Source organism: Phocoena sinus, chromosome 1 (genome assembly GCF_008692025.1).
Source record: "Phocoena sinus isolate mPhoSin1 chromosome 1, mPhoSin1.pri, whole genome shotgun sequence".
In the NCBI taxonomy this organism is placed as follows: domain Eukaryota; kingdom Metazoa; phylum Chordata; class Mammalia; order Artiodactyla; family Phocoenidae; genus Phocoena; species Phocoena sinus.
The window spans coordinates 161,096,920-161,122,380 of NC_045763.1; the positions used below are offsets into that span (position 1 = coordinate 161,096,920).

General features: G+C 36.1%; 1 protein-coding gene across 3 annotated transcripts in view; it reads left to right on the forward strand.

Annotated features, from left to right (window-relative positions):
• CNST (consortin, connexin sorting protein) overlaps window positions 1-25,461 on the forward strand; it is a 118,709-nt gene that overhangs the window by 38,974 nt on the left and 54,274 nt on the right. For 2 of the 3 annotated variants that reach the window (XM_032638455.1, XM_032638464.1), the window contains exon 2: window positions 1,036-1,461. The exons of the other annotated variant lie outside the window; for it this stretch is intronic. In XM_032638455.1, the coding sequence (XP_032494346.1) occupies window positions 1,086-1,461 (376 nt within the window). In that variant the 5' untranslated portion in view covers window positions 1,036-1,085. The remainder of the gene's footprint in view (window positions 1-1,035; window positions 1,462-25,461) is intronic. 3 annotated transcript variants of the gene reach the window in all.

Consider the following 25,461-nt stretch of genomic DNA (forward strand, 5'->3'; position numbering starts at 1 on the left):
TTCCAGTTTTTAAAAAAATTTTACTTTACTTAAATATATATTTATTTATATATATTTACTGACTTTCTAAAGAGCAAATAAACATTTCTTTTTATTAGTTTGAAGAATTTACAAAATTGTTTATCACTGAGTTTTTCTCAAAATTGCTGAAATATTATATTTCATTCAAATCCAAAGTAATACTTGGCAAGCATAAAAATATCTAAATCTGGCTGGCATGATTTTTCTTAAAATGTAATATACTTTTGGATGAGAAGAGGGGGTAAAACATGACTGATATAAGGCTTAAAATCTATTTTGTATATCTTTAAAATGTTAGAAGGATTCTTGGAGTAGACTGAGATTTTTTTCCAAGTCTTAAACTAAATAGCCTAGAGTTAATCATGGCCCTCTTTTTTTTTTTTTAATGGTATAAAAGGAATCTGTTGACAATCCTAAAATACTTTTCAGGGCTTATTTTTAGGAAGGATGTAATGAGAATATAGTATAAATATATGCTACCTGAATTTTCCCCCATATACTTTTTAAAAATTTTATTTAAAAACTATTTTTAAATGTTTTCATTTGTAAATATTGCTGCTGTTTGGCCGTATAACGACTTACACAAGTAACTTTCACTTGTTTGTTAAGTGTCCAGGGATAACATGAGTGATTGGTTTTAGCAGACAACCTTTAATTTCTTTCTTCAAGGCAGTGGTCCCAACATGATGCACATTAGAATAATCTAGAGAACTTCAAAAAATATGTCAGTGTTTGGGCTCGATCCCCAGAGATTTAGATTTCAGAGGTCTGTGATAGAAATTTGACAAGCTCCATAGGCAATAAACATACAGCCAGGGTTTAGAACCATTGTATTCAAGCAAGAACTAAGTGAGGTGGGGTAGGGTTGTAAGTGGGTTAGAAGTAGTAGGAATGAGCCTTAGTCATTTCTCTCTTCCCTACTTACAGTAAAACAACCCAGGAGAAGAGGAAAATCAAAGATCACCGAAAATCCAGAGTTTAAAAAATGAATGTTTTTTCTTTTTGTCATTGTAGACATTGAAGGACTTTAATGAAACTTAAACGATTCAACAAAAGATGCTCTAATGGATGACAGCAAAACTCCTACATATAATCTGCAGATAGAACCACAAGTTGGATGTCATCCTGGTGATGGCGTGGAAAGTACTGTAACATGCTTGCCCTCTGCATCAGATGAAAATGAAAATCAACTTGATGGTGATGGGCATGAGCTTCTGACCAGCAGTGACAGTGCAATGGGCAAACCTGAAGTGTTTGAGCCGGACAGTCTCAACAATAATGAAAGCTGCACATCAAGCTGTGAGGTGGCTGCAGGTGAGAACTTGGAAAATGCTGCTTGTGAAGGCCCCAAAGATGGACAGGCCTTCTTGAGAAAGGACCAAAAAATACCTGGAAAAAGTTCAAGAAGCAAAAAAGGCACTGTTAAGAAGATACCACAAGGTATTTTTAAAAAATTATTTATACTATTGTTTAAGAATAAAGTCTTCCCATCCCATACTGTGTGTATTGTCCTGCTTCTTGCTTTTCTTCTCTTAATATATTCCAGAGCTAGTTCTGTGAGAGCACATACAGATACATCTATGTGGTATGCCATGCATGTGACGTATGTCTCTATAGTGTTCCATTATATGGGTGTACCATAAAGTAACCACTTCTTTATGGCTGTTCCCAGCATTCTGATGTAATAAGTGTGCTGAAATTGACATTCTTTGTATGTGTCTTCTCACTAGGTGCTTTAAATATATATATATATATATATATATATATATATATATATAGCCTCCTTCCTTTATATATTAGACCATTTTCTACCAATATCAACCTTAAAAGTTTCCTTCTTTCATCACTTTGGCTTTGATTTCTACCCTGTGAGTTTATGGGCTAGTACAATCTTACTCAACCTCTTTATAGGATCTTTCCATCTCACTTAGTAGGTGAGTGGTAAACATTAACATGTATTAATATATATCATCTAACAATGTTGAATAAGACATCTAGCTTTATATTACTTTGGTTACAAAGTAAATCAGAGTATTTCTCATCTGGCTTATAATTTGGCAGTTAAAATTTGGAGCTATGGACTTTTTTGCCTGAGTCACAGGGCACACTTGGGAAAAGGCAGCCTCTCGTTATTTTTGATCAAAACCATTTGTCTCTAGAGAGTTCTTGACACCCTAGACTGGGACTCTTTAGTGTAGCACCACTTTACCCACACAAGCAGCTGCTCTAGTGAACAAAATGGAGTGTCTCCTCTCTTCTGCTTCTTTGGCTGATTAGAAACATAGCCAGTCTGTCCATATCCTATTTTTTATTTGTATTTGTTTATTTGGAGTAAAATATGAAACTTCCCGGTTTCTACAAATCAATCCTTGTTTATTCAGTCGGGTAATTTGATAACTTTTTAATGTAACTCATTAAACTCATTTGGCTTTCCAATTAATGGATCCCTTTTCCTTTGCTTTTCCTTAGTAGACTTAAAGCAAATTAAAAAAATTTTGACAAGAGAAGTGAAAGCATTTTCTTAAAAGAACTAAGTGTAAACAGATGATATATACAGTGCTATCTGTATATAAATTGATTTATTCAGTAACCATAATTCAAGTGCTATTTGACTGTTCCTTTCTAATCTGATCTAGTGATGTTTTTAAGAACTGACACCTAGTTGCATATATATATAAGGGTCAGTCATAGCTTCAAGATTCATGGCTCCTTTTATTTCTTCTTTCCATGACCTATTCCAGTTACCCTAGGTGTGATTATATAATTTCAAGTTATTTAGTGATTATCAGTGAGCAGATATGTGTAAAATTACTGTCCCCTTATGCATTTGAAATATATGACTTATAAAAGTTAGGGACAGCCTTTATACGATTACTTAAAAAATTATTTTATATATCTTTAATAAAATGAGTTTAAGAGTGTAAGAAAACTGAATTAGGAGTTGTACAACCTAAGTTCAAATCTTACTTCTGGTTCTGGGTCACTTGGTGAGACTTAACCATTCTGTACTTTAGTTTCCTCATCTGTGTAATGATGATATTCATCTATGTATATCTATAAAACTCCTTTCTGAGCTGTGAATTTCTCAGATTTCTGAATAGAGATGGTATAGTCTAAACTCAATTAAAATTTGGTGATTCACCTCCAGTGTATCTATAGAGTTTTTCATGTATAAGCGGTACGTTGGTACATTTTTGTTTTTAATCATCATCTTTAGCTGGAGTACTGCAAAAGCCCCCTAAAGATGTCTCCCATCTTGTTTCTTGCTAATCCATTCTTCATGTCAAAACTAAAAATGCACAGAGTTTATCATTAGAGATCTATGGGCATATTTACTCTTTATTATTTAATTCTAAGATACTAAGTAAATAAAGTTTCACAAAATTAGCAGATAAGTACTTTTCTAATAATAGAGTAGCTTCTCAAATGTGAAATGAAATGACATATAAAACATGATATTCAATTCCAAACCAGAAATAAGTTTTTTGTAGGTGGGTGCCCTCTCAACAGTTTTTTGGAAATATACATTAGAGTGAATTTATTCACTATTATGCTTACCTAGTTTAATTTGTAGTAATTTTTCATGTATCCAAAAGCTAGTACTAGGGGAAAAAAATTGGAGCAGTAGTTTTAGGGGACATGATTATTTACTGGTTTTCTGGAAGCAGCATTTCTGTAAACCTGCTAAAACCTGGAACTTGTCCCCAGGAAAAGTCCAGTTGTCATTATGTTACAAGAATTTTTTTTTTCTTAAGAGAATGGGGCAGGGTTTCAAGCTGCATTACATCAAGTTTTCACTGTGGTTAAATCTGGTGTAGCTTTAGGTAAATGTCCTAAAAACGAATGAAAATGAATCAATAATATTTTTAAATTTTTTATTGAAGTATAGTTGAAACCAATAAATTTTTAACAGCTTGATTGAGATATAATTCACATACTATATAATTCACTCATACATTTAAAGTATACAGCAGTTCAGTGATTTTTAGTATATTCACAAAGCCGTGCAATCATTGCCACAGTCAGTTTTAGAACATTTTCCTCACCACAAAAAGAAATCCCTTACCTATTAACAGTCACTCCCCATTTCTCAGACTGTGCCCTTAAAAAGCCTATGGGAGGGCTTCCCTGGTGGCGCAGTGGTTGAGAGTCCGCCTGCTGATGCAGGGGACACAGGTTCGTGCCCCGGTCTGGGAAGATCCCACATGCCGCGGAGCGGCTGGGCCCGTGAGCCATGGCCGCTGAGCCTGCGCGTCCGGAGCCTGTGCTCCGCAATGGGAGAGGCCACAACAGTGAGAGGCCCGCGTACAGCAAAAAAAAAAAAAAAAAAAAAAAAAAAAAAGCCTATGGGAGCTCTCATGGGCATGCGTTTGTTAAGTTCTCTTGGAGTTTCGTGAGGTTCATTTCTTGAAATGCTTTTTCAGATCTGCTGTATATAAAATCTAAATATTGAGTTTAGGATACTCTGACAAATGTGTGTCCTAACTAAGTGAGCCTTTTATATGAAAGGAGAAAATAAATAATGGTTTTTGAGTTCAGGACAGTCTGGCTGGAGGCAGAGGTGCTTAAATAATCAGGTAAGCTTGTAGAGCTAGACATTGGCTTAGTGTGGCTCATTAAATTTCCTAACGAATAATTAGAGCTCTCCTTCTTTAAGGGTTCAGCAAAGCAAACAAGCTGTAAGAAGTGCTGTTCTTTCCACTCAAGAAAAGTGCCCTTTGTGGCATATGAGAAGAAAATAAGGATAATCTTTTGAATGTTTATATGTCAGAGTCTCCTATGATGGCACATTCCTACTAAAACACTTAAAACATGAGTGATTTAGCTAGTGAAAGTAGTGGTCTTTCATCCTTGTTTGAGTCCCATCCCCCAAAATAGTCCTGAGGTATTAATAGTAATTTTCAAGACGCTGCCTGAAATAAAGTTGTGGCTATTTTGATGTCTTTCCTTCTTTATATTGACATTGAAAAAAGTGCCTTCATTGCTATAATTTCATATTATGATTCTTTGAGCCATTGCATAACTAAATTCCTCAAATCACCTGCATATGCTCATGCGTATCTTGGCCATAAGTTTGGAAAATGGATCAGAAATAAATTTTAATACATGGTTATGTAGTTCCTATGCTAAGACTCTATGTGCTTTGTTCCTTTTATTTTCCTTCCAAAATTTCCTCTCTCAAAGGTTCAAGTTAGTGCCATGAAAATAGAAGAGTGCTCAACATTTAAATATCTTCAGTTGTTGGCTAAACACATTTAAGCAGTTAAAAGGAAATATTCCTTCCTTTTCCTCAACACTACATACTAGTATTATGAGAGATAAAGTTGAAAATGAGCCAGCTTCCTTCTGACCTGACCTGGGGTCAAAGGGATATCTTATGTAATTATAGCATAATTACCATTTGCTTTGCATGGCACATTCTCCTCCTGTGCCCTCAGGTGGCAGCCTCTGCCTTTAGAGGGAGCAGCACAGGGGTCTGTGGTTAGGAGCTCAGGCCACAGTCAAGCTGCCCTGTGACCTAAGGCAAGCGACCTGACTCCTCTCAACCTGGCTCCTTATAAATTAATGGCTAAGGATAAAATGAAGCACTTGGTAGACATTCCAAGTGGTAGCACTGTTTTCTAGATTGGGCGTTATTGTCTGATACGATAATTATCTTTGTCAACTGAAAAAAAAAAAGCACAACCTAAAAGTTGAGAATTAAGTTTTATTTGGCGACAAAACTGAGAACTTAAGCCCGGGAGACAGCCTCTCAGATAGCTCTAAGGAACTGCTCCGAAGAGGTAAGGGAGGAGCCAGGATACGTAGGAGTTTTTGCAACAAAGGCCAGGTAGTCGGAACATCAAAAGATCACTGTTAACTAGAGAAAACCAGACATCTCAAGGAATTTAACGCTTTTCTATGAATGGGAAGATGCAAGAGTCTGGGCTCATTGAAATCATTCCTTTGATATACACCTCAGCTTTCTGGGGCCAGTATCCTGTGCTTTCTTATCCTGAGTCTCCTCTGGGTGCATCACTGGGGTGGCTGCAGAGGCTGACTGTTAGAGGGTGGGCATCCTCTTTCTATCCTCAGTTCCCTCAGGGTTCACCTTCTGGGCAGCTGTACTGTGATGGCTTGATGGCTGCAGCATCCTTTGTTTACTGATATGGCAGGCAACATTTTTTCTTTAACATCTTACTAAGTTCACTGATTCTTTTTCCTGCTTGCTCAAGTCTGCTGTTGAATCCCCTAGTGAAGTTTTCATTTCAGTCACTGTATTTTTAAGTTCCAGAGTTTTTGTTTCACTTCTGTTGATAATTATTATCTCTTTAATTGATATTCTTATTTTGTTCATAACATTGTTTTCCTGATTTCCTTTAGTTCTTTGTCCATGGTTTCCATTAGCTCTTTGGGCATATTTAAGACAGGTGATTTAAAGTGGTTTTCTAATCCAACATTTGGGCTTCCTCAAGGATGCTTCTGTTAGTTTATTTCCTCTGAATGGGCCATACTTTAGTGTTTCTTTGTATGCTGTGTGACTTTTTGTTGTTGAAAACTGGACACTTGAATATAATAATGTGGTAACTCTGGAAATTATATTCTCCCTCTTTCTCAAGGTTGGCTGTTCTTGATTGAAGTCATGGTTTGTATTCCTTTTCCATTCTTTATGGCTCTATGCTTAGGTCCTTCCTTAACACTTAGCCAGGCCATTTACAATTCTGCCTCAGCCTTCACTTCCTGCTGCCACTGAGCTTATTCATCCAGTGGGAAAAGCTTAAGGTGTTCTCGCATCCCTAATAAGCATGCTTCCTGGCCCGGGCATATGTGTAACTTTCTGAATTCCCTAGTATATGCCAGCGCTTTTGAATGCTCTGATTTCCCAAAGAAACTGTATCCCTGGCCTTTGCTCCCTGGTTTTAAGCAGTCTATTGTATGCCTCAGTTGTGAATTTTTTGCCCCAGGTGGCTGCAGATTTTTTGATCGCCTGATAATGTAACAAAGCAAGGGCTTCTGTGGCCCCAGCAGAAACTCCGGCACAAACTCTGAGAGCTGGTGTTTGCAGCAAAATAAGGGTTTTTTGCAAGGCACCAAGTGAGGGAGTGGGAACCAAGTCTTAGATCCAATTCAACTTGGTCTTTAAGTTATGGGGTTTTTTTGTTTTTGTTTTTTGTTTTTAGGGGAAGAAAGAGAGGCTGGGATTGTCATTTTGTGACATTTCTTAGTCAGTGTTTCGGGAGTCAGTATGTCGCTGGTTTACAATTTTCAGGCCAGGTGGTCCACAGCTTGGGGAAATCTATTAGCTTATCTTGCCTTAGAGAAACAACTTGAGTTTGTAGGTTAATGATGATATCTATAATAGTAATTTTAGTACATTAATGATAATGTTATCGACAACAGCAATTTTAGTCATCTGACTGGTATGTTTGTGTTCAGTTAGCACAGGATTGAGGTCAGAGAGGACAAGAAAGGGAATGAAGTTTTGCATAGAGAGATTGATCATAAACTCAGCAAGAGAACTTGGTTTTAGGAGCACTTGGTATAAGTAATGCTTGCCAGCAAAGCCTGCTGCTTTTCTGCTCTGAGGGGGTTCTGAGTTAGGTGAAACAGAGGTGAACACCTTGCATCAGTCCTTCAGGTAGTCCCAGACAGGTTCGAATAGAGAAACAATAATTTTCAAGTAAGGTCTGCCCTGCTTCCTTTGGAACCAGGGACCAGTGTCCCATATAGGGAGGGTGCTGTTGTCTTCAAGACCGTTGCTGAGCTGGAGAGGGCAAGGGCTTTTAATATGCCACAAATCTCGCCTACCAGTTTTACAATGCCTTTTTCTTGATTCAGCATTACTTTGTTGCTGTATATCTGTGACTGTTTTTCCAGAGTTCTGACAAAGTTGATTTCGGTAGTTGTATTTTTTTTTTTTTTTTTTTTTTTTTTTAATATTTCTATGAAGGGATGGGAGTTTGGAGCTGCCTACTCCATGATTTTGCTTATATCACTCAACACCTTTTAATTTTAGGGTTTCCAGTAGCAAGAGCTATGCCCAGATGCATGGATTGAAAATGCTCTGAAGAATACTACTGTTTCATATTTTTGTTTGATAGCACCTTTTTAGATAGGGATGCTGTTGATTAAGAAACATTACCTCAATCTTTGGGAAGTGATATTATCTTTGTTTTAGAGATGGAGGGGGCAAAAAGCTTAAATATTGAAGCCTTATAAGGATACAGTGGTTGAGAAGTTTAAATGCAGTAGAGCTCCAGGAAAACAGTTTGGTAGTTCCTCAAAAAGTTAAACATAGAATTACCATTTAATTCAGCAATTCTACTTCTAGACATATACCCAAGGTAATTGAAAGTGAGGACTCAGATACCTGTACACCAGTGTTCATGGCAGCATTATTCACAGAAACCAAAAGGTGTTAACAACCCAAATGTCCATTGACAAAATGTATGAAACAAACAAAATGTATGGAAAAAAAACATATATATGGAAACATTATTCAGCCTTAAAAGGAGTGATAATCTAATATATGCTACAACATGGATGAACCTCGAAGACATTATGCTGAGTGAAACAAGCCAGACACAAAAGGACGAATATTGTTTGATTTCACTTACATGAGGTATTTAGACTAGGCAAATTCTTGGAGACAGAAAGTAGAGTAGAGGTGTCGACTGAGAAGAAAGAAGGCAGAAACTAGAAGTTGAGAATGTTTAATTTGGCAGACTTTCTGAAGACCTAAACCCAGGAGGCAGCCTCTCAGATAGCTCTGAGTGGCTGTTCCTAAGAGGTAAAGTAAAAGCCAGGAGATACAGCAGTTTTTGCAACAAAAACCAGCTAGTCAGAACATGGAAAGATGACTGTTAATTAAAGAAAACCAAACATCTCAAGTTAATGAATTTAGTGCTTTTCTATGTACAGGAAGATGTGAGAGTCTGGGCTCATTGAAATCATTCCTTTGATATGCATCATACTTATCTAGGGCCAGTATCCTGCTTTTTTCCATCCTGAATCCCATCAGGGTGCACCATTGGGGGGCAGCTGCAGTGGCTGATGATGGTGGCAGGCAACCTGTTTTTCTCCATCCTGAGTTCCCTCAGGGCTCACCATATGGGCAGCTGCAGTGGCTAATGGCTCGATGGCCGCAACCTCCTTTGTTTACTGATGTGGCCGAGGATTCCAGATGTGAAGCAGGAGGGGAATGGGGAGTTAGTGTTGAATAGGTACAGAGTTTTGGGGGTGATGAGGAAGTTCTGGAAATGGTTAGTGGTGATGGCTGTACAACATCGTGAATGTAATTAATGTCACTGAATTGTACAGTTAAAAATGGTTAAAATGGTTTTATGTTACCTATAAAAAAAATCACCAAAAAAAATTCATAGAGCTCCAAACTCACTGGTATGGACATACAGAGTTAATTTGATTGCAGCTTGCTGTGTTTTAAACAAAAGTTCTTGAGTATTTATTGAGCACTTACTGTATGACTGCCACCATGATGCATGCTTTGTATGAAATAGCTCATTTAATCTTCTCCAAAGCCTTACTAAGTACCACAATTAGCCTCAATCTACAGATGAGGAATCTGAAAGCACAGAGATAAGTAAATTGCCCAATATCGTATTGCTCACAAGTGACACTCTCAGAATTTGATCCCAGGCAGTCTGACTTCAGACTGAGCCTGATTATTAAACCATGCTATTTGACTTTTTCTGAATTCTAATGTGTGTTTAAAGGAAAGTTCTGTTTCATGTTTGACTCACCATACTTTGCCTTTTCTCTGAGTATGTTGCCAGCTGTGCTTCTTCAGAACAATTCCTGCTTGCCAGCGTCAGCAAAAAGAAACATAATCAGAGAAAGGGGTGATGGTTCACTCTGAAGGAAGTGGTGGAGTTTGGTTTGTTTCAGTAATTGTCTCTGAATCCTGGTATAACTTTTCCTCAGATTTCGTTATTAGATCTAGTCTCAATATAGTGAAAGGGACCTTCGACAACTGGGTCAAGGAAAGTATTTTTATGAAAGCAGTGAATGTAGTTTTTTTTCCCTAATACTTTTCTTCAAAAAGGTCAGTGTTCTTAGTTGAAAGAAGAGAGGTCATGGAATTGTGGATAAATAGCAGTGTCTCTTACTTTATTTCTTATCTAAATGTAATTTCTGAGGAGAGTCTGTACAGGGCAGTATCCCCGTTTAACAGGTAGGAAAATTAAGAGGTTGACTTGCCTAGAGTTGCAGAACTAGAAAGCAGTCAATTTGGGATTCAAACCCAGGCACCTGACTTCAGAGCCAAGGCTCTCATTTAATCTCTGATGAATTTCAATTGCTTTATCTGTAATTTCTAATACCCACTTTATACTGTTGTGAGAGTCCAGTGGCATAGTGAATATGGGCTCGTAGTATACTCCATGGTACATACTCACATTTAACTAACTTTTTTCCCAAGAAGTATTTTAAGTACCTGCTCTGTGTCAGGCACTGTGCTCAGTATTGATGTCACAATGGTTAATCATACCCCTGCCCTTTAAAAGCTGACAGACCAGGCAGAGGGAACAGCATGAACAAAACGCAGATTGTTTTCTAAAGCCCCACAAATCTGCATATAAGATGGCTTCCTTATACTCTTGAGTAGTAGTATACAGTATATGAAATGCATTAAGCCTTCATTTTTTAAAATTGAAGTATAGTTGTCTTATAATGTTTTGTTAATTTCTGCTGTACAGCAAAGTGATTCACTTATACATATATATACATTCTTTTTTTTAATACTCTTTCCCATGATGGTTTATCCCAGGATATTGAATATAGTTCCCTGTACTATACGGTAGGACCTTGGTGTTTATCCATTCTGTATATAATAGCCTACATCTGCTCACCCCAACCTCCCACTCCATCCCTCCCCCAACCCCCTCTCCCTTGGCAACCACAAGTCTGTTCTCTGTGAGTCTGTTTCTGTTTCATAGATAGGTTCATTTGTGTCATAGTTTAGATTTCACATCTAAGTGATAGCGTGTGGTATTTGTCTTTCTCTTTCTGCCATACTTAGTATGATAATCTCTAGTTGCATCCATGTTGCTGCAAATGGCATTATTTCATTCTTCTTCATGGCTGAGCAGTGTGTGTGTGTATTTGTGTGTGTGTGTATACATACACCATATCTTCTTTATCCATTCATCTGTAGATGGACATTTAGGTTGTTTCCATGTCTTGGCTATTGTGAATAGTGCAGCTATGAACATAGGGGTGAAATGCATTAAGCCTTTAAATAACCCTTCTCCCATCCCCAAACATCCCCATCAGCTTAGTTTACATTATTACTTTCACTATTTTATCCTAAGTATAGTCGTTGCTGCTATCTTTACCTAGGCCTTGATGTCTTCTATGTAGCATCTTTTCAACCCCCATTTTGCCTGTGATAATTTTTCATTATCTTGATTAATTACTACCTAAGGTATGAGATTTTTATCTTTAAATTATCTAGTCACATCATTCTCCCTGTCACGCAGAGAAACAGTTAATATCCCTTCGGTATATTAACAAATGGCAGATTTTAGATTATTAAAGAAGAATACTATGAGTAATTATGTCAGGGTACATTCCTGATGTTTCAGGGTAAAGGATACTAGTACTGTTCTTCCACAGGTGTGTCTCTTGACCACTATCAGAGACAGATTCTAAATTGAATAAAATAACTGTGTCCAAACTGACACAAAACTCAGGTGGTGTGATGAATTGAATACAATCTCTCAGTTAAGGTGATTCCTCTAATCTCTGGCCCAAGGCAGTTACAAGTAGTTTTTTTAAAAAATGTGAAACCTCAATAGGTACATGTAAGCTATGATGTCTATTTTAGAACTTGATGAAGTTGACAGATATTAAATTAAATGAAGGCCTATGATTGACTGTCACCACCTACATATACTTATAAATAGAATCACCAAATTGCTTAATGAGGTGTTTTAACTATAGCCCATTTGACTTTCACAGATGAAGATAAATAGAATTTTTTGCTCCTATGTGGATGTGTAGATTCATATCTAGTAAAAGAAAGCTTCTTTTGTATTGAATGACAATTTGTAATTAAGGTGAAATTATATGTGCTGATACATGTTTTGATTTGGCTTTTCTCAGTAACTATAAATATAGTTTTACCAGAAAACTTTTAATATATTTAGAAGAAATTTTTTTATTAATTGATGATATATTCTTAATTTTTTCAAGCAAAACTTTTGTAAGACCACATGACATGAGAAGTAATGACATAAAAATTATTTTGAAATCTACATGGAAAAATACTGAAACTTCCATGTTATGTCATAAATGCTTGATTACTATTACTTTAAAATGTTTTAGTACATTATAAAGGTATCAATTCACAATATGCTAATCTTTCTGAGTATTCATGGTTATGCTAGTGTTTATTTTCTTTATTGTCTTTATTAAAAATAAGTTTAGTCATGTTCAAACTTATAATATTGGTGACTAATAAATAAGCAATTTAATACTCCAACGTAGTTTTTATAATTCCTATTATTCACCATGACATTAGCAATATGAGCTTCATTAGCTTTACACTTTGCACTGAATGTTTTCTTCAAAGTGAAAAAAAAAATGTAAAAGCACACTGAGAAGTGCTTTATGGTTCCTGTGACCTTTTTAATTCAAGTGACAGTAAAACCTCTTTTTAGGATAAGCTTTGGGAGTACACCTACCTTTTACATTCACTATCTCATTTAATTCTCACAATAACTTTATAAGTTGGTAGAGTGTCCAGATTACAGATCAGGAAACTGGGGGGTGAAGAGATTGACGGATGTGCCGCAGGTACAGCTAATACGTAGTGGAAGTAGGATAGGTACTTAGGGCTGCCCTGATTTCCATCATTCTTCTTCCAACTCTTTGGGAATACATAATTTTCTCAGTATGAGTTCTTTATCCTAGTAATGTGAAATTAATAAGGACGTATTTTAAGTAGTTTAAAAATCGATTATCCAGAATATGGCTAAATACTGTTTGCCTATTGAATATTTTGTGTGCCTAAGACAAAGTATATCCTTGTCATTTAATAACATGTATAATAACAATTTATATGTTTCTTTAAACCATGATAAAATTATTGTCCTTAAAGCTTGACAGCACTGGAAACAGAAACCTGCTTTTTAGTATGGAATGTGGCAGAATTCTTGCAAGGCCATGCACTTATTTTCTTGCATGAAACTCTGATATGCCACTGTTTATGCAATCTACATTTTATGCAGTTAGTCACAGTGGTTAAAAAAATACAGTGTGTGTGTGGGAGGGCAGCTAGAAGATACTTGTATTAGATACTCTTACCTTCAGTTTTCTTAAATAATTGACAACCTTGTTTACAGTGATATTTTACATTTCATTTATTTATTTATTTAAATTGTACATATTTAAGGTGTGCAACATGATGGTTTGATATAGTGAAATGATTACTACAGTCAAGCTAGTTAACATATCTCCTCACATAGTTACCATTTATTGTGTGATGACTGCAACTGAAATCTTCTCTCAGTATATTTTCAGTGTACAATACAGTATTATTAAGTGTAGTCATCATGCCTGTACATTAGATTTCTAGATTTATGTATCCTACATGACTACAACTCTGTACCTTTTGATCAACATCTCCCCGTCTGCCCCCACCAGTCCCTAGGAACCATCATTATACTACTTTGCTTCTATGAGTTTCACTTAAAAAAAAATTTTTTTTTTTAGATTGCTCATGTAAGGTGAAATCATGCAGTGTTTGTCTTTCTCTGTCTAGCTTATTTCATTTAGCATAATGTTCTCCAAGTTCATCCAAGTTGTCACAACAGGCAGGATTTTCTTCTTTCTCATGGCTGAGTAATATTCCATTTTATATGTGTACCACCTCTTCTTCGGCTGTTTATCCATTGATAGACACTTGTATTATTTCCATATCTGGGCTATTATAAGTAATGCTGTAATGAGCCTGGGGAAGCAGATATCTCTTTGAGTCTTGATTTCATTTCCTTTGGGTATATACCCAGAAGTAGGTTAGCTGGATAATATGGTAGTTGTAGTCTTACGTTTTTGAGGAATGTTTGTCCTGTTTTCCACAATAGTTGTACCAATTTGCATTTCCACCAAGAGGGTACAGTCAAATTGTTTTCTTGCTATTCATTTGTTTGAATTCCTTATATATTTTGGATGTTAACCCCTTTTCAGATGGGATGGTTTGCAAATATTTTCTCCTATTTCATAGGTTGTCTCTTCACTTTGTTGATTGTTTCCTTTACTGTGCAGAAGCTTTTTAGTATGATGAAATCCCATCTTCTACTTTTGCTTTTGTTGTCTGTGCTTTTGGTGTCATGTCTGAAACATTATTGCCTAGACCAATGTCAAGATGATTTTCCCCTATGTTTTGTTCTAATTGTTGTATGGTTTCAGGTCTTACATTTAAATCTTCAGTTCATACTGAGTTGATTTTTTTTTTTGATTTTTGTATATGTAGTGAGATAAGGGTCCAATTTCATTCTTCCACATGTGGAAAACCAGTTTTCTCAGTACCATTTATTGAAGAAACTATCCTTTCTCCAATTATTTGTTTCTTGTATCTTTGATCAAGTTCATAATTGTGTGGATTTATTTCTGAGCTCTCTGTTGTGTTCCTTTGGTCTGTATGTCTGTTATTATTGCCAACCATCTTATTTTGAATACTAAAACTTTGTAGTATTTTTTGAAATCAGGTACTGTGATGCCTCTAACTTTGTTCTTTTTACTGAAGACTGCTGTGGCTATATGTGATCTTTTGTGGTTCCATATACATTTTAGGACTTTTTTCTATTTCTTTGAAAACTGCCATTGAAATTTTGATAGGGATTCCATTGAATCTGTAGATTGCTGAGTATTATAGATATTTTAAAATTCTTCCAACCCATGAACATAGTATATCTTTCTTTAGTTTCTTTCATAAATATTTATTGTTTTCAGTGTACAGAGCTTTCCCCTACTTGGTTAAATTTATTCCTAAGTACTTGATCATTTTAAAGCTATTGTAAATAGGATTTTTTTCTTTATTTCTTTTCCAGATGGCTCATTGTTAGTGTATAGCAACGCAACTGATTTTTGTATGTTGATTGTGTATTCTGCAACTTTACTGAAATCATTTATTAGCTCTAACAGTTTTTTAGTGGCATCTTGAGGGTTTTCTATTTTATAAGATCATATCATCTGCAAACAGAGACAGTTTTACTTCTTCCTTTTTGAGTTTGATGCCTTATATTTCTTTTTCTTGCCTAATTGCTCTGGCTAGGACTTCCAGTACTGTGTTGAATAGGAGTGGTGAGAGTGGACACCTTTGCCTTGTTCATGACCTTAGAGGAAACTATTTTAATCTTTCACTGTTGAGTGTGATGTTATCTGTGGGTTTGTCATATATGGCTTTTATCATGTTGAGGTTTCCGTCTGTAACTTCTATGTCAAGAGTTTTATCAGGAAAGGATATTGAATTTTGTTAAGTAACTTTTCTCACATGTACTGAGATGATCATATGATATTTATCCTTCATTCAGTTAATGTGCTGTATCACATTGATTGATTTCTGTATGTCGAACCATCCTTGCATTCCAGAAATAAATCCTGCTTGATCATGGTGTCCAATCCCTTAAATGTGCTGTTGAATTCAATTTCCTAGTATTTTGTTGAGAGTTTTTACATCTTTATTCATCAGAGATATTGGTCTATAGTTTACTTTTCTTGTAGTATCTTTATTTGGCTTTAGTATTGGGGGAAATGCTGGCTTTGTAAAAATGGGATTGGGACTCTTCCCTCTTCTTTGATTTTTGGAAGAATTTGAGAAGGATTGACATTAATTTTTCATTAAATATTTGGTAGAATTCACCAGTGAAACTATATGGGCTTGGGCTTTTCTTTTTTGGGAGGTTTTTGATTACTGATTCAATCTGCTTACTCATTACTGGTCTGTTCATATTTTCTATTCATGATTCATTCTTGGTACGGTGTATGTTTCTAGGAACTTATCCATTTCTTCTTGGTCATCCAATTTGTTGACATATAAATTGTTCATTATAGCCTCTTATGATCCTTTTTATTTCTGTGATATTAGTTGTAATGTCTTCTTTTTCATTTCTGATTTTATTTATTTGAGACTTCTCTCTTTTTTTCTTAGTGTAGCTAAAGATTTGTCAATTTTGTTTATCTTTTCAAAAAACCAACTCATTGTTTCATTGGTCTTTTCTATTGTTTTTCTAGTCTCTATTTCATTTGTTTCTACTCTAATCTTTATTGTTTCTTTCCTTTTGCTAACTTTGGGCTTAGTTCTTTTTCTAGTTCCTTGAGGTATAAGGTTAGTTTAAACGTTTATTTGAGATCTTACTTTTTTTGTAATGTGGGCATTGATCACTATATATTTCCTTCTTATCGTGGCTTTTTCTGCATCACATAAGTTTTGATAAGTTGTGCTTTCATTTTCATTTTTCTCAAGATACTTTTTACTTCCCTTTTGATTTCTTTTTTGATCCATTGGTTGTTCTGGAGTGTGTTGTTTAATTTTCACTTACTTACGAATTTCCCAAATTTCCTCCTGCTGTTGATTTCTAGTTTTATAACATGGTGGTCAGAAAAGACACTGGATATGATTTCAGACTTCTAAAATTTGTTAAGACTTGTTTTGTGGCCTAACATATGATCTATCCCGGAGAATAACTTGATGAGATCCTGTACTCTATTGCTGTTAGATACAATGTTTTATATAGTTCTGTTAGGACCTTTTGATCTATAGTGTTGTTCAAGTCCACTTTTCATTATCAGTCTGTCTGATCTATTCATAGCTGAAAGTGGGGTATTGAAGTCCTCTATTATTATTATATTGCTGTCTATTTCTCTCTTCAGTTTAGTTAATATGTGCTTATATATATTTATATATGTGCTTGGTTACATATCTGTTTACAATTATTATATCCTCTTGATAAACTGACCCCTTTATGTGACCTTTGTCTCTTTTGACAGTTTTTGACTTAATTTTGTCTAAGTACAGCAACTCCTCCTCTCTTTGTTATCATTTGCATATAATACGTTTTTCATCCCTCACTTTCAGCCTATGTGTGCCTTAAAGCTAAAATGAGTCTCTTGAAACAATTGTTGGATCTTGTTTTTTAAATCACTCAGGCACCCTATGTTTTTTGATTAGAGAGTTTAATCCAGTTACACTTGAAGTAATTATCAGTAGGTGAGGATTTACTATTGCCATTTTATAAATTGTTTTCTGGCTGTTTTGTAGTTCCTCTCTTCCTTTCTTTCTGTCTTCATTATTTGATAATTTTTATAGTGGTATGCTTTGATATCTTTATCTTTTGTGTGTCTACTGCAGGATTTTTTTTTTTTTGGTTACCATGAGGCTTATATAAAACATCATATATATACATGTGTGTATATATATATATGTATATACACACACACATATATATATAAAATTGTATTTTTAGCTGATAACAGTTTAATTTTTACCATAATCAAAAAGTACAGTTTAGGGAATTCCCTGGAGGTCCAGTGCTTAGGACTCTGCACTTTCACTGCTGAGGCGGTTCAATCCCTGGTTAGGGAACTAAGATCCCACAAGCCGCAGAGCATGGCAAAAAAAAAAAAAAGGTAGTTTAACTTCTCTTCCCCTGACATTTTATGTTATTGATGTTACAGTTTACATTTTAAATATATGGTTTATCCATTAACACTTTATTGTAGCTATAGTTACTCATAATACTTCTGTCTTTTAACTTTTATACCAGAATTAAAAGTGTTTACGTCAATCACGTGATACATTACATTAACAAAATGAAGAATAAAAATCATATGATCATCTCAATAGATGCAGAAAAAGCTTTTGACAAAATCCGACACCAATTAATGGTAAAAACTCTCCACAAATTGGGTATAGAGGGAATATACCTCAGCATAATAAAGGCCATACATGACAAGCCCACAGCTACTGTTATACTCAGCTGTGAAAAGCTGAAAGCAGTCCCTCTGAGATCAAGAACAAGACAAGGATGCCCACCTTTGTCACTTTTATTCAACATAGTATTTGAAGTCTTCCATCAGACGAGAAAAAGAAAAGGAATCCAAATGGGAAAGGAAGAAATAAAACTGTCGCTGTTTGCAGATGACATGATAACTAAGCATAGAAAATCCTAATGATGCCACCAAAAAACTATTAGAACTCATCAATGAATTTGGCAAAGTTGCAGGATAAAAAATTAGTATATAAAATCTGTTGTGTTTCTATATACTAACAACAAACTATCAGAAAGTGAAATTAAGAAATGGGGTTGCCATTTACAATTGTATCAAAAAGAATACAATAAGTAAATCTAACTAAGGAGGTAAAAGACCTGCACTAAGAAAGCTACAACACTGATGAAAAAAACTACAGATAACACAGATTGAAAGATATACCATGCTCATGGATTGGAAGAATATTGTTAAAATGACTGTAGCACTCAAAGCACTCTACAGATTCCATGCAATCCCTATCAAAATACCAATGGCATTTTTCATAGAAATACAGCAAATAAATCTAAAATTTGTATGGAAGCACAAAAGACTGAATAGCCAAAACAATCTTATGAAAGAAGAAACAAGCTGGAGGTATCATGCTCACTCATTTCAAGCTGTTCTACAAATCTACGGTAATCAAAACAATATGCTACTGGCACAAAAATAGACGCATATACCACTGGAACAGAATAGAGAGCCCAGAAATGAGCCCACACTTATATGGACAATTAAAGACAAAGGAGGCAAGAATATACAATGGGGAAAATTTAACCTCTTAAATAAATAGGGTTTGGAAAATGGGACAGCTACATGAAAGAATCAAACTGAGCCACTTCCTCACACCACAAAAATAAACTCAAAATGGATTAAAGACCTAAACGAAAGACCTGAAACCATAAAACTAGAAGAAAACATAGGCAGTACACTCTTTGTCATTGGTCTTAGCAATAGTTCTTCGGATATGTTTCTGCAGGGAAGGGAAACAAAAGCAAAAAATAAGTAAATCAAACTAAAAAGCTTTTGCACAGTGAAGGAAACTATCAACAAAACAAAAAGGCTGACTACTGAATGGGAGAAAATATTTCCAAATGATATATTTGAGAAGGGGTTAATATCCAAAATATACAAAGAACTCATACAACGTGATATCAAAAAACCAGACAACGCAGTTAAAAAATGGGCAGAGGACCTGAGTAGACATTTTTCCAAAGAAGATGTACAGATGGCCAACAGTCACATAAAAAGATGCTCAAGACTGAGCTCTGCCCACCAGAGCAACACTCAGCTCTACCCACTACCAGTCCCTCCCATCAGGAAACTTTCACAAGCCTCTTAGTTAGCCTAATCCACAGGAGGGCAGACAGCAGAAGCAAAAAGAACTACAATCCTGCAGCTTGTGGAACAAAAACCATATTCACAGAAAGACAACATGAAAAGGCAGAGGGCTATGTACCAGATGAAGTAACAAGATAAAACCCCAGAAAAACAACTAAATTAAGTGGAGATAGGCAACCTTCCAGAAAAAGAATTCAGAATAATGATAGTGAAGATGATCCAGGACCTCAGAAAAACAATGGAGGCAGAGATTGAGAAGATGCAGGAAATGTTTAACAAAGACCTAGAAGAATTAAAGAACAAACACCTAGAAGAATTAAAGAACAAACAAACAGAGATGAACAATACAATAACTGAAATGAAAACTACACTAGAAGGAATCAAGAGCAGCATAATTGAGGCAGCAGAATGGATAAGTGACCTGAAAGACAGAATGGTGGAATTCACTGTCACGGAACAGAATAAAGAAGAAAGAATGAAAAGAAATGAAGACAACCAGAGGGACCTCTGAGACAACATGAAACGCAACAACATTCGCATTATAGGGGTCCCAGAAGAAGAAGAGAGAGAGAAAGGACCCAAGAAACTATTTGAAGAGATTATAGTCGAAAATTTCCCTAAGATGGGAAAGGAAATAGCCACCCAAGCCCGGAAGCGCAGCGAGTCCCATACAGGATAAACCCAAGGAGAAACAGGCCAAGACACATAGCAATCAAATTGACAAAAATTAAAGACAAAGAAAAATCATTGAAAGCAACAAGAGAAAAATGACAACATACAAGGGAACACCCATAAGATTAACGGCAGATTTCTCAGCAGAAACTCTACAGGCCAGAGGGGAGTGGCATGCTATATTTAAAATGATGAAAGGGAAGAACCTACAACCAAGATTACTCTACCTGACGAGGATCCCATTCAGATTCGATGGAGAAATCAAAAGCTTTACAGACAAGCAAAAGCTAAGAGAATTCAGCACCACCAAACCAGCTCTACAACAAATGCTAAAGGAACTTCTCTAAGTGGGAAACACAAGAGAAGAAAAAGACCTACAAAAACAAACCCATAACAATTAAGAAAATGGTAATAGAAACATACATATCGATAATTACCTTAAATGTGAATGGATTAAATGCTCCAACCAAAGAACATAGACTTGCTGAATGGATACAAAAACAAGACCCATATATATGCTGTCTACAAGAGACCCACTTCAGACCTAGGGACACATATACAGACTGAAAGTGAGGGGATGGAAAAAGATATTCCATGCAAATGGAAATCAAAAGAAAGCTCGAGTAGCAATACTCATATCAGATAAAATAGACTTTAAAATAAAGAATGTTACAAGAGACAAGGAAGGACACTACATAATGATCTAGGGACCAATCCAAGAAGAAGATATGACCATTATAAATATATATATGCAGCCAACATAGGAGCACCTCAATACATAAGGCAACTGCTAACAGCTGTAAAATACGAAATTGACAGTAACACAATAATCGTGGGGGACTTTAACACCTCACTCACACCAATGGACAGATCATCCAAAATGCAAATAAATAAGGAAACGGAAGCTTTAAATGACACAATAGACCAGATAGATTTAATTGATATTTATAGGACATTCCATCCAAAAACAACAGATTACACTTTCTTCTCAAGTGCTCACAGAACATTCTCCAGGATGCATCACGTCTTGGGTCACAAATCAAGCCTCAGTAAATTTAAGAAAATTGAAATCATCTCAAGCATCTTTTCCTGCCACAAAGTTGTGAGATTAGAAATCAATTACAGGGAAAAAAAAGTTAACAAAACAAACACATGGAGGCTAAACAGAACGTTACTAAATAACCAAGAGATCACTGGAGAAATCAAAGAGTAAATCAAAAAATACCTAGAGACAAATGACAATGAAAACACGATGATGCAAAACCTATGGGATGAAGCCAAAACAGTTCTAAGAGGGAAGTTTATAGCAATACAAGCCTACATGAAGAAGCAAGAAAACTCTCAAACAATCTAACCTTAAACCTAAAGGAACTAGAGAAAGAAGAACAAACAAAACCCAAAGTTAGTAGAAGGAAAGAAATCATACAGATCAGAGCAGAAATAAATAAAATAGAAACAAAGAAAACAATAGCAAAGATCAATAAAGCTAAAAGCTGGTTCTTTGAGAAAGTAGACAAAATTGATAAACCATTAGCCAGACTCATGAAGAAAAAGAGGGAGAGGACTCAAATCAATAAAATTAGAAATGAAAAAGAAGTTACAACAGACACCGCAGGAATAGAAAGCATCCTAAGAGACTACTACAAGCAACTCTATGCCAATAAAATGGACAACCTGGAAGAAATGGACAAATTCTTAGAAAGGTATAACCTTCCAAGGCTGAGCCTGGAAGAAATAGAAGATATGAACAGACCAATACAAGTAATGAAATTGAAACTGTGATTAAAAATCTTCCAAAAAACAAAAGTCCAGGACCAGATGGCTTCACCGGTGAATTCTGTCAAACATTTAGAGAAGAGCTAACACCCATCCTTCTCAAACTCTTCCAAAAAATTGCAGAGGAAGGAGCACTGCGAAACTCATTCTATGAGGCCACCATCACCCTGATACCAAAACCAGACAAAGATACTACAGAAAAAGAAAATTACAGACCAATATCACTGATGAATATAGATGCAAAAATCCTCAACAAAATACTAGCAAACAGAATCCAACAGCACATTAAAAGGATCATACACCATGATCAAGTGAGATTTCTCCCAGGGATGCAAGGATTCTTCAATATATGCAAATCAATCAATGTGATACACAGTATTAACAAATTGAATAATAAAAACCATATGATCATCTCAATAGATGCAGAAAAAGCTTTTGACAAAATTCAACACCCATTTATAATAAAAACTCTTCAGAAAGTGGGCATGGAGGGATCCTACCTCAACGTAATAAAGGCCATGTACGACAACCCCACAGCCAACATCATTCTCAATGGTGAAAAACTGAAAGCATTTCCTCTAAGATCAGGAACAAAACAAGGATGTCCTCTCTCACCACTATTATTCAACATAGCTTTGGAAGTCCTAGCCACAGCAATCAGAGAAGAAAAAGAAATAAAAGGAATACAAATTAGAAAAGAAAAAGTAAAACTGCCACTGTTTGCAGATGACATGATACTATACATAGAGAATCCTAAAGATGCCACCAGAAAACTACTAGAGCTAATCAATGAATTTGGAAAAGTAGCAGGATACAAAATTAATGCACAGAAATCTCCTGCATTCCTATACACTAATGATGAAAAATCTGAAAGTGAAATTAAGAAAACACTCCCATTTACCACTGCAACAAAAAGAATAAAATATCTAGGAATAAACCTACCTAAGGAGACAAAAGACCTGTATGCAGAAAATTAAAAGACACTGATGAAAGAAATTAAAGATGATGCATATAGATGGAGAGATTTACCAGGTTCTTGGATTGGAAAAATCAATATTGTGAAAATGACTATACTACCCAAAGCAATCTGCAGATTCAATGCAATCCCTATCAAATTTCCAATGGCATTTTTTACAGAACTAGAACAAAAAATCTGAAAATTGTATGGAGACACAAAAGACCCCGAATAGCCAATGCAGTCTTCAGGGCAGAAAACAGAGCTGGAGGAATCAGACTCCCTGACTTCAGACTATACTACAATGCTACAGTCATCAAGACAATATGGTACTGGCACAGAAACAGAAATATAGATCAATGGAACAGGATAGAAAGCCCAGAGATAAACCCACGCACCTGTGGTCACCTAATCTACGACAAAGGATGCAAGGATATACAATGGAAAAAAGACAGTTTCTTCAATAAGTGTTGCTGGGAAAACTGGACAGCTACATGTAAAAGAATGAAATTAGAACGCTCCCTAACACCATACACAAAAATAAACTCAAAATGGATTCGAGACCTAAATGTAAGACTGGACACTATAAAACTCTAGGAGGAAAACAAGAAGAACACTCTTTGACATAAGTCACAGCAAGATCTGTTTTGATCCACTTCCTAGAGTAATGGAAATAAAAATAAACAAATGGGACCTAATGAAACTTAAAACCTTTTGCAAAGCAATCTACAAACAAGATGAAAAGACAGCCCTCACTATGGGAGAAAATATTTGCAAGCGAATCAACAGACAAAGGGTTAATCTCCAAAATATATAAACAGCTCATACAGCTCAATATTAAAAAAAGAAACAAACCAATCTAAAAATGGGCAGAAAACCTAAATAGACATTTCTCCAAATTAGACATACAGATGGCCAAGAAGCACATGAAAAGCTGCTCAACATCACTAATTATTAGAGAAATGCAAATCAAAACTACAATGAGGGGCTTCCCTGGTGGCGCAGTGGCTGAGAATCTGCCTGCTAATGCAGGGGACACGCGTTTGAGCCCTGGTCTGGGAAGATCCCACCTGCCGCAGAGCGGCTGGGCCCATGAGCCACAACTACTGAGCCTGCACGTCTGGAGCCTGTGCTCCAAAAGAGAGGCCGTGATAGTGGGAGGCCTGCGCACCGCGATGAAGAGTGGCCCCCCGCTTGCCACAACTAGAGAAAGCCTTCGCACAGAAATGAAGACCCAACACAGCCAAAAATAAATAAATAAAAACAAACAAAAAAAGCCAAGCATTAAAAAAAAAAAATTACAATGAGGTATCATCACCTCACACCAGTTAGAATGGGCATCATCAGAAAATCTACAAACAGCAAATGCTGGAGAGGGTGTGGAGAAAAGGGGACCCTCTTGCAATGTTAGTGAGAATGTAAATTGATACAGCCACTATGGAAAACAGTATGGAGGTTCCTTAAAAAACTAAAAATAGAATTACCATATGACCCAGCAATCCTACTACTGGGCATATACCCAGAGGAAACCATAATTCCAGAAGACACATGTGGGCTTCCCTGGTGGTACAGTGGTTGAGAGTCCGCCTGCCAATGCAGGAGACACAGGTTCGTGCCCCGGTCCAGGAAGATCCCACATGCCACGGAGTGGCTTTGCCCGTGAGCCATGGCCACTGAGCCTGCGCGTCCAGAGCCTGTGCTCCGCAACAGGAGAGGCCACAACAGTGAGGCCTGCGTACTGCAAAAAAAAAAAAAAAAAAACACACATGCACCTGAATGTTCATTGCAGCACTATTTACAGTAGCCAGATCATGGAAGCAAGCTAAATGCCCATCTGCAGATGAATGGGTAAAGAAGATGTTATATATATATAGATAGATAGATATTTATATATATATCTATCTATCTATATATATATAATGGAATATTACTCAACCATCAAATGGAGTGAAATTGGGTCATTTGTAGAGACGTGGATGTATCTAGAGACTGTCATACAGAGTGAAGTAAGTCAGAAGGCGAAAAACAAGTATATTAACGCATATATGTGGAACCTAGAAAAATGGTACAGATGAACCGATTTGCAGGGCAGAAATAGAGACACAGATGTAGAGAACAAATGTATGGACACCAAGGAAGGAAAGTAGTGGTGGGGTGGTGGTGTTGGGATGAACTGGGAGATTGGGATTGACATGTATACACTAATATGTATAAAATGAATAATAAGAACCTGCTGTATAAAAAAATAAATTCAAAAAAAACAAACACTGAAATGTAAGTCCTCCTCCCTGACCAGAATCATGATTCCTCAGTTCCCTTCTCTATAGGGGAATTTCTTGGGTATCTTTCCAGAAATATTTTAAAGTTCTGGCACCGAGCACTAGCTCAGATCTTAGGGTATGATCTCCTTGCATTCTTTTTTCTGATACACAAATGAGGAGTATACAGTACTATTCTGCTTTTTTAAAAAAGAAAGAAAAGATGCTGAACATCACTAATTGTCGGGGAAATGCAAATGAAGACCACAGCGAGATATCACTTCATACCCGTTTGAATGGCTTGTATCAAAAAGACAACAAATAGCAAGTGTTGGTGAGGACGTGGAGAAAAGGGAACCCTTCTGCTCTGTTGGTGGGAATGTAAATAGGAGCAGTCACTATGTGAAAATA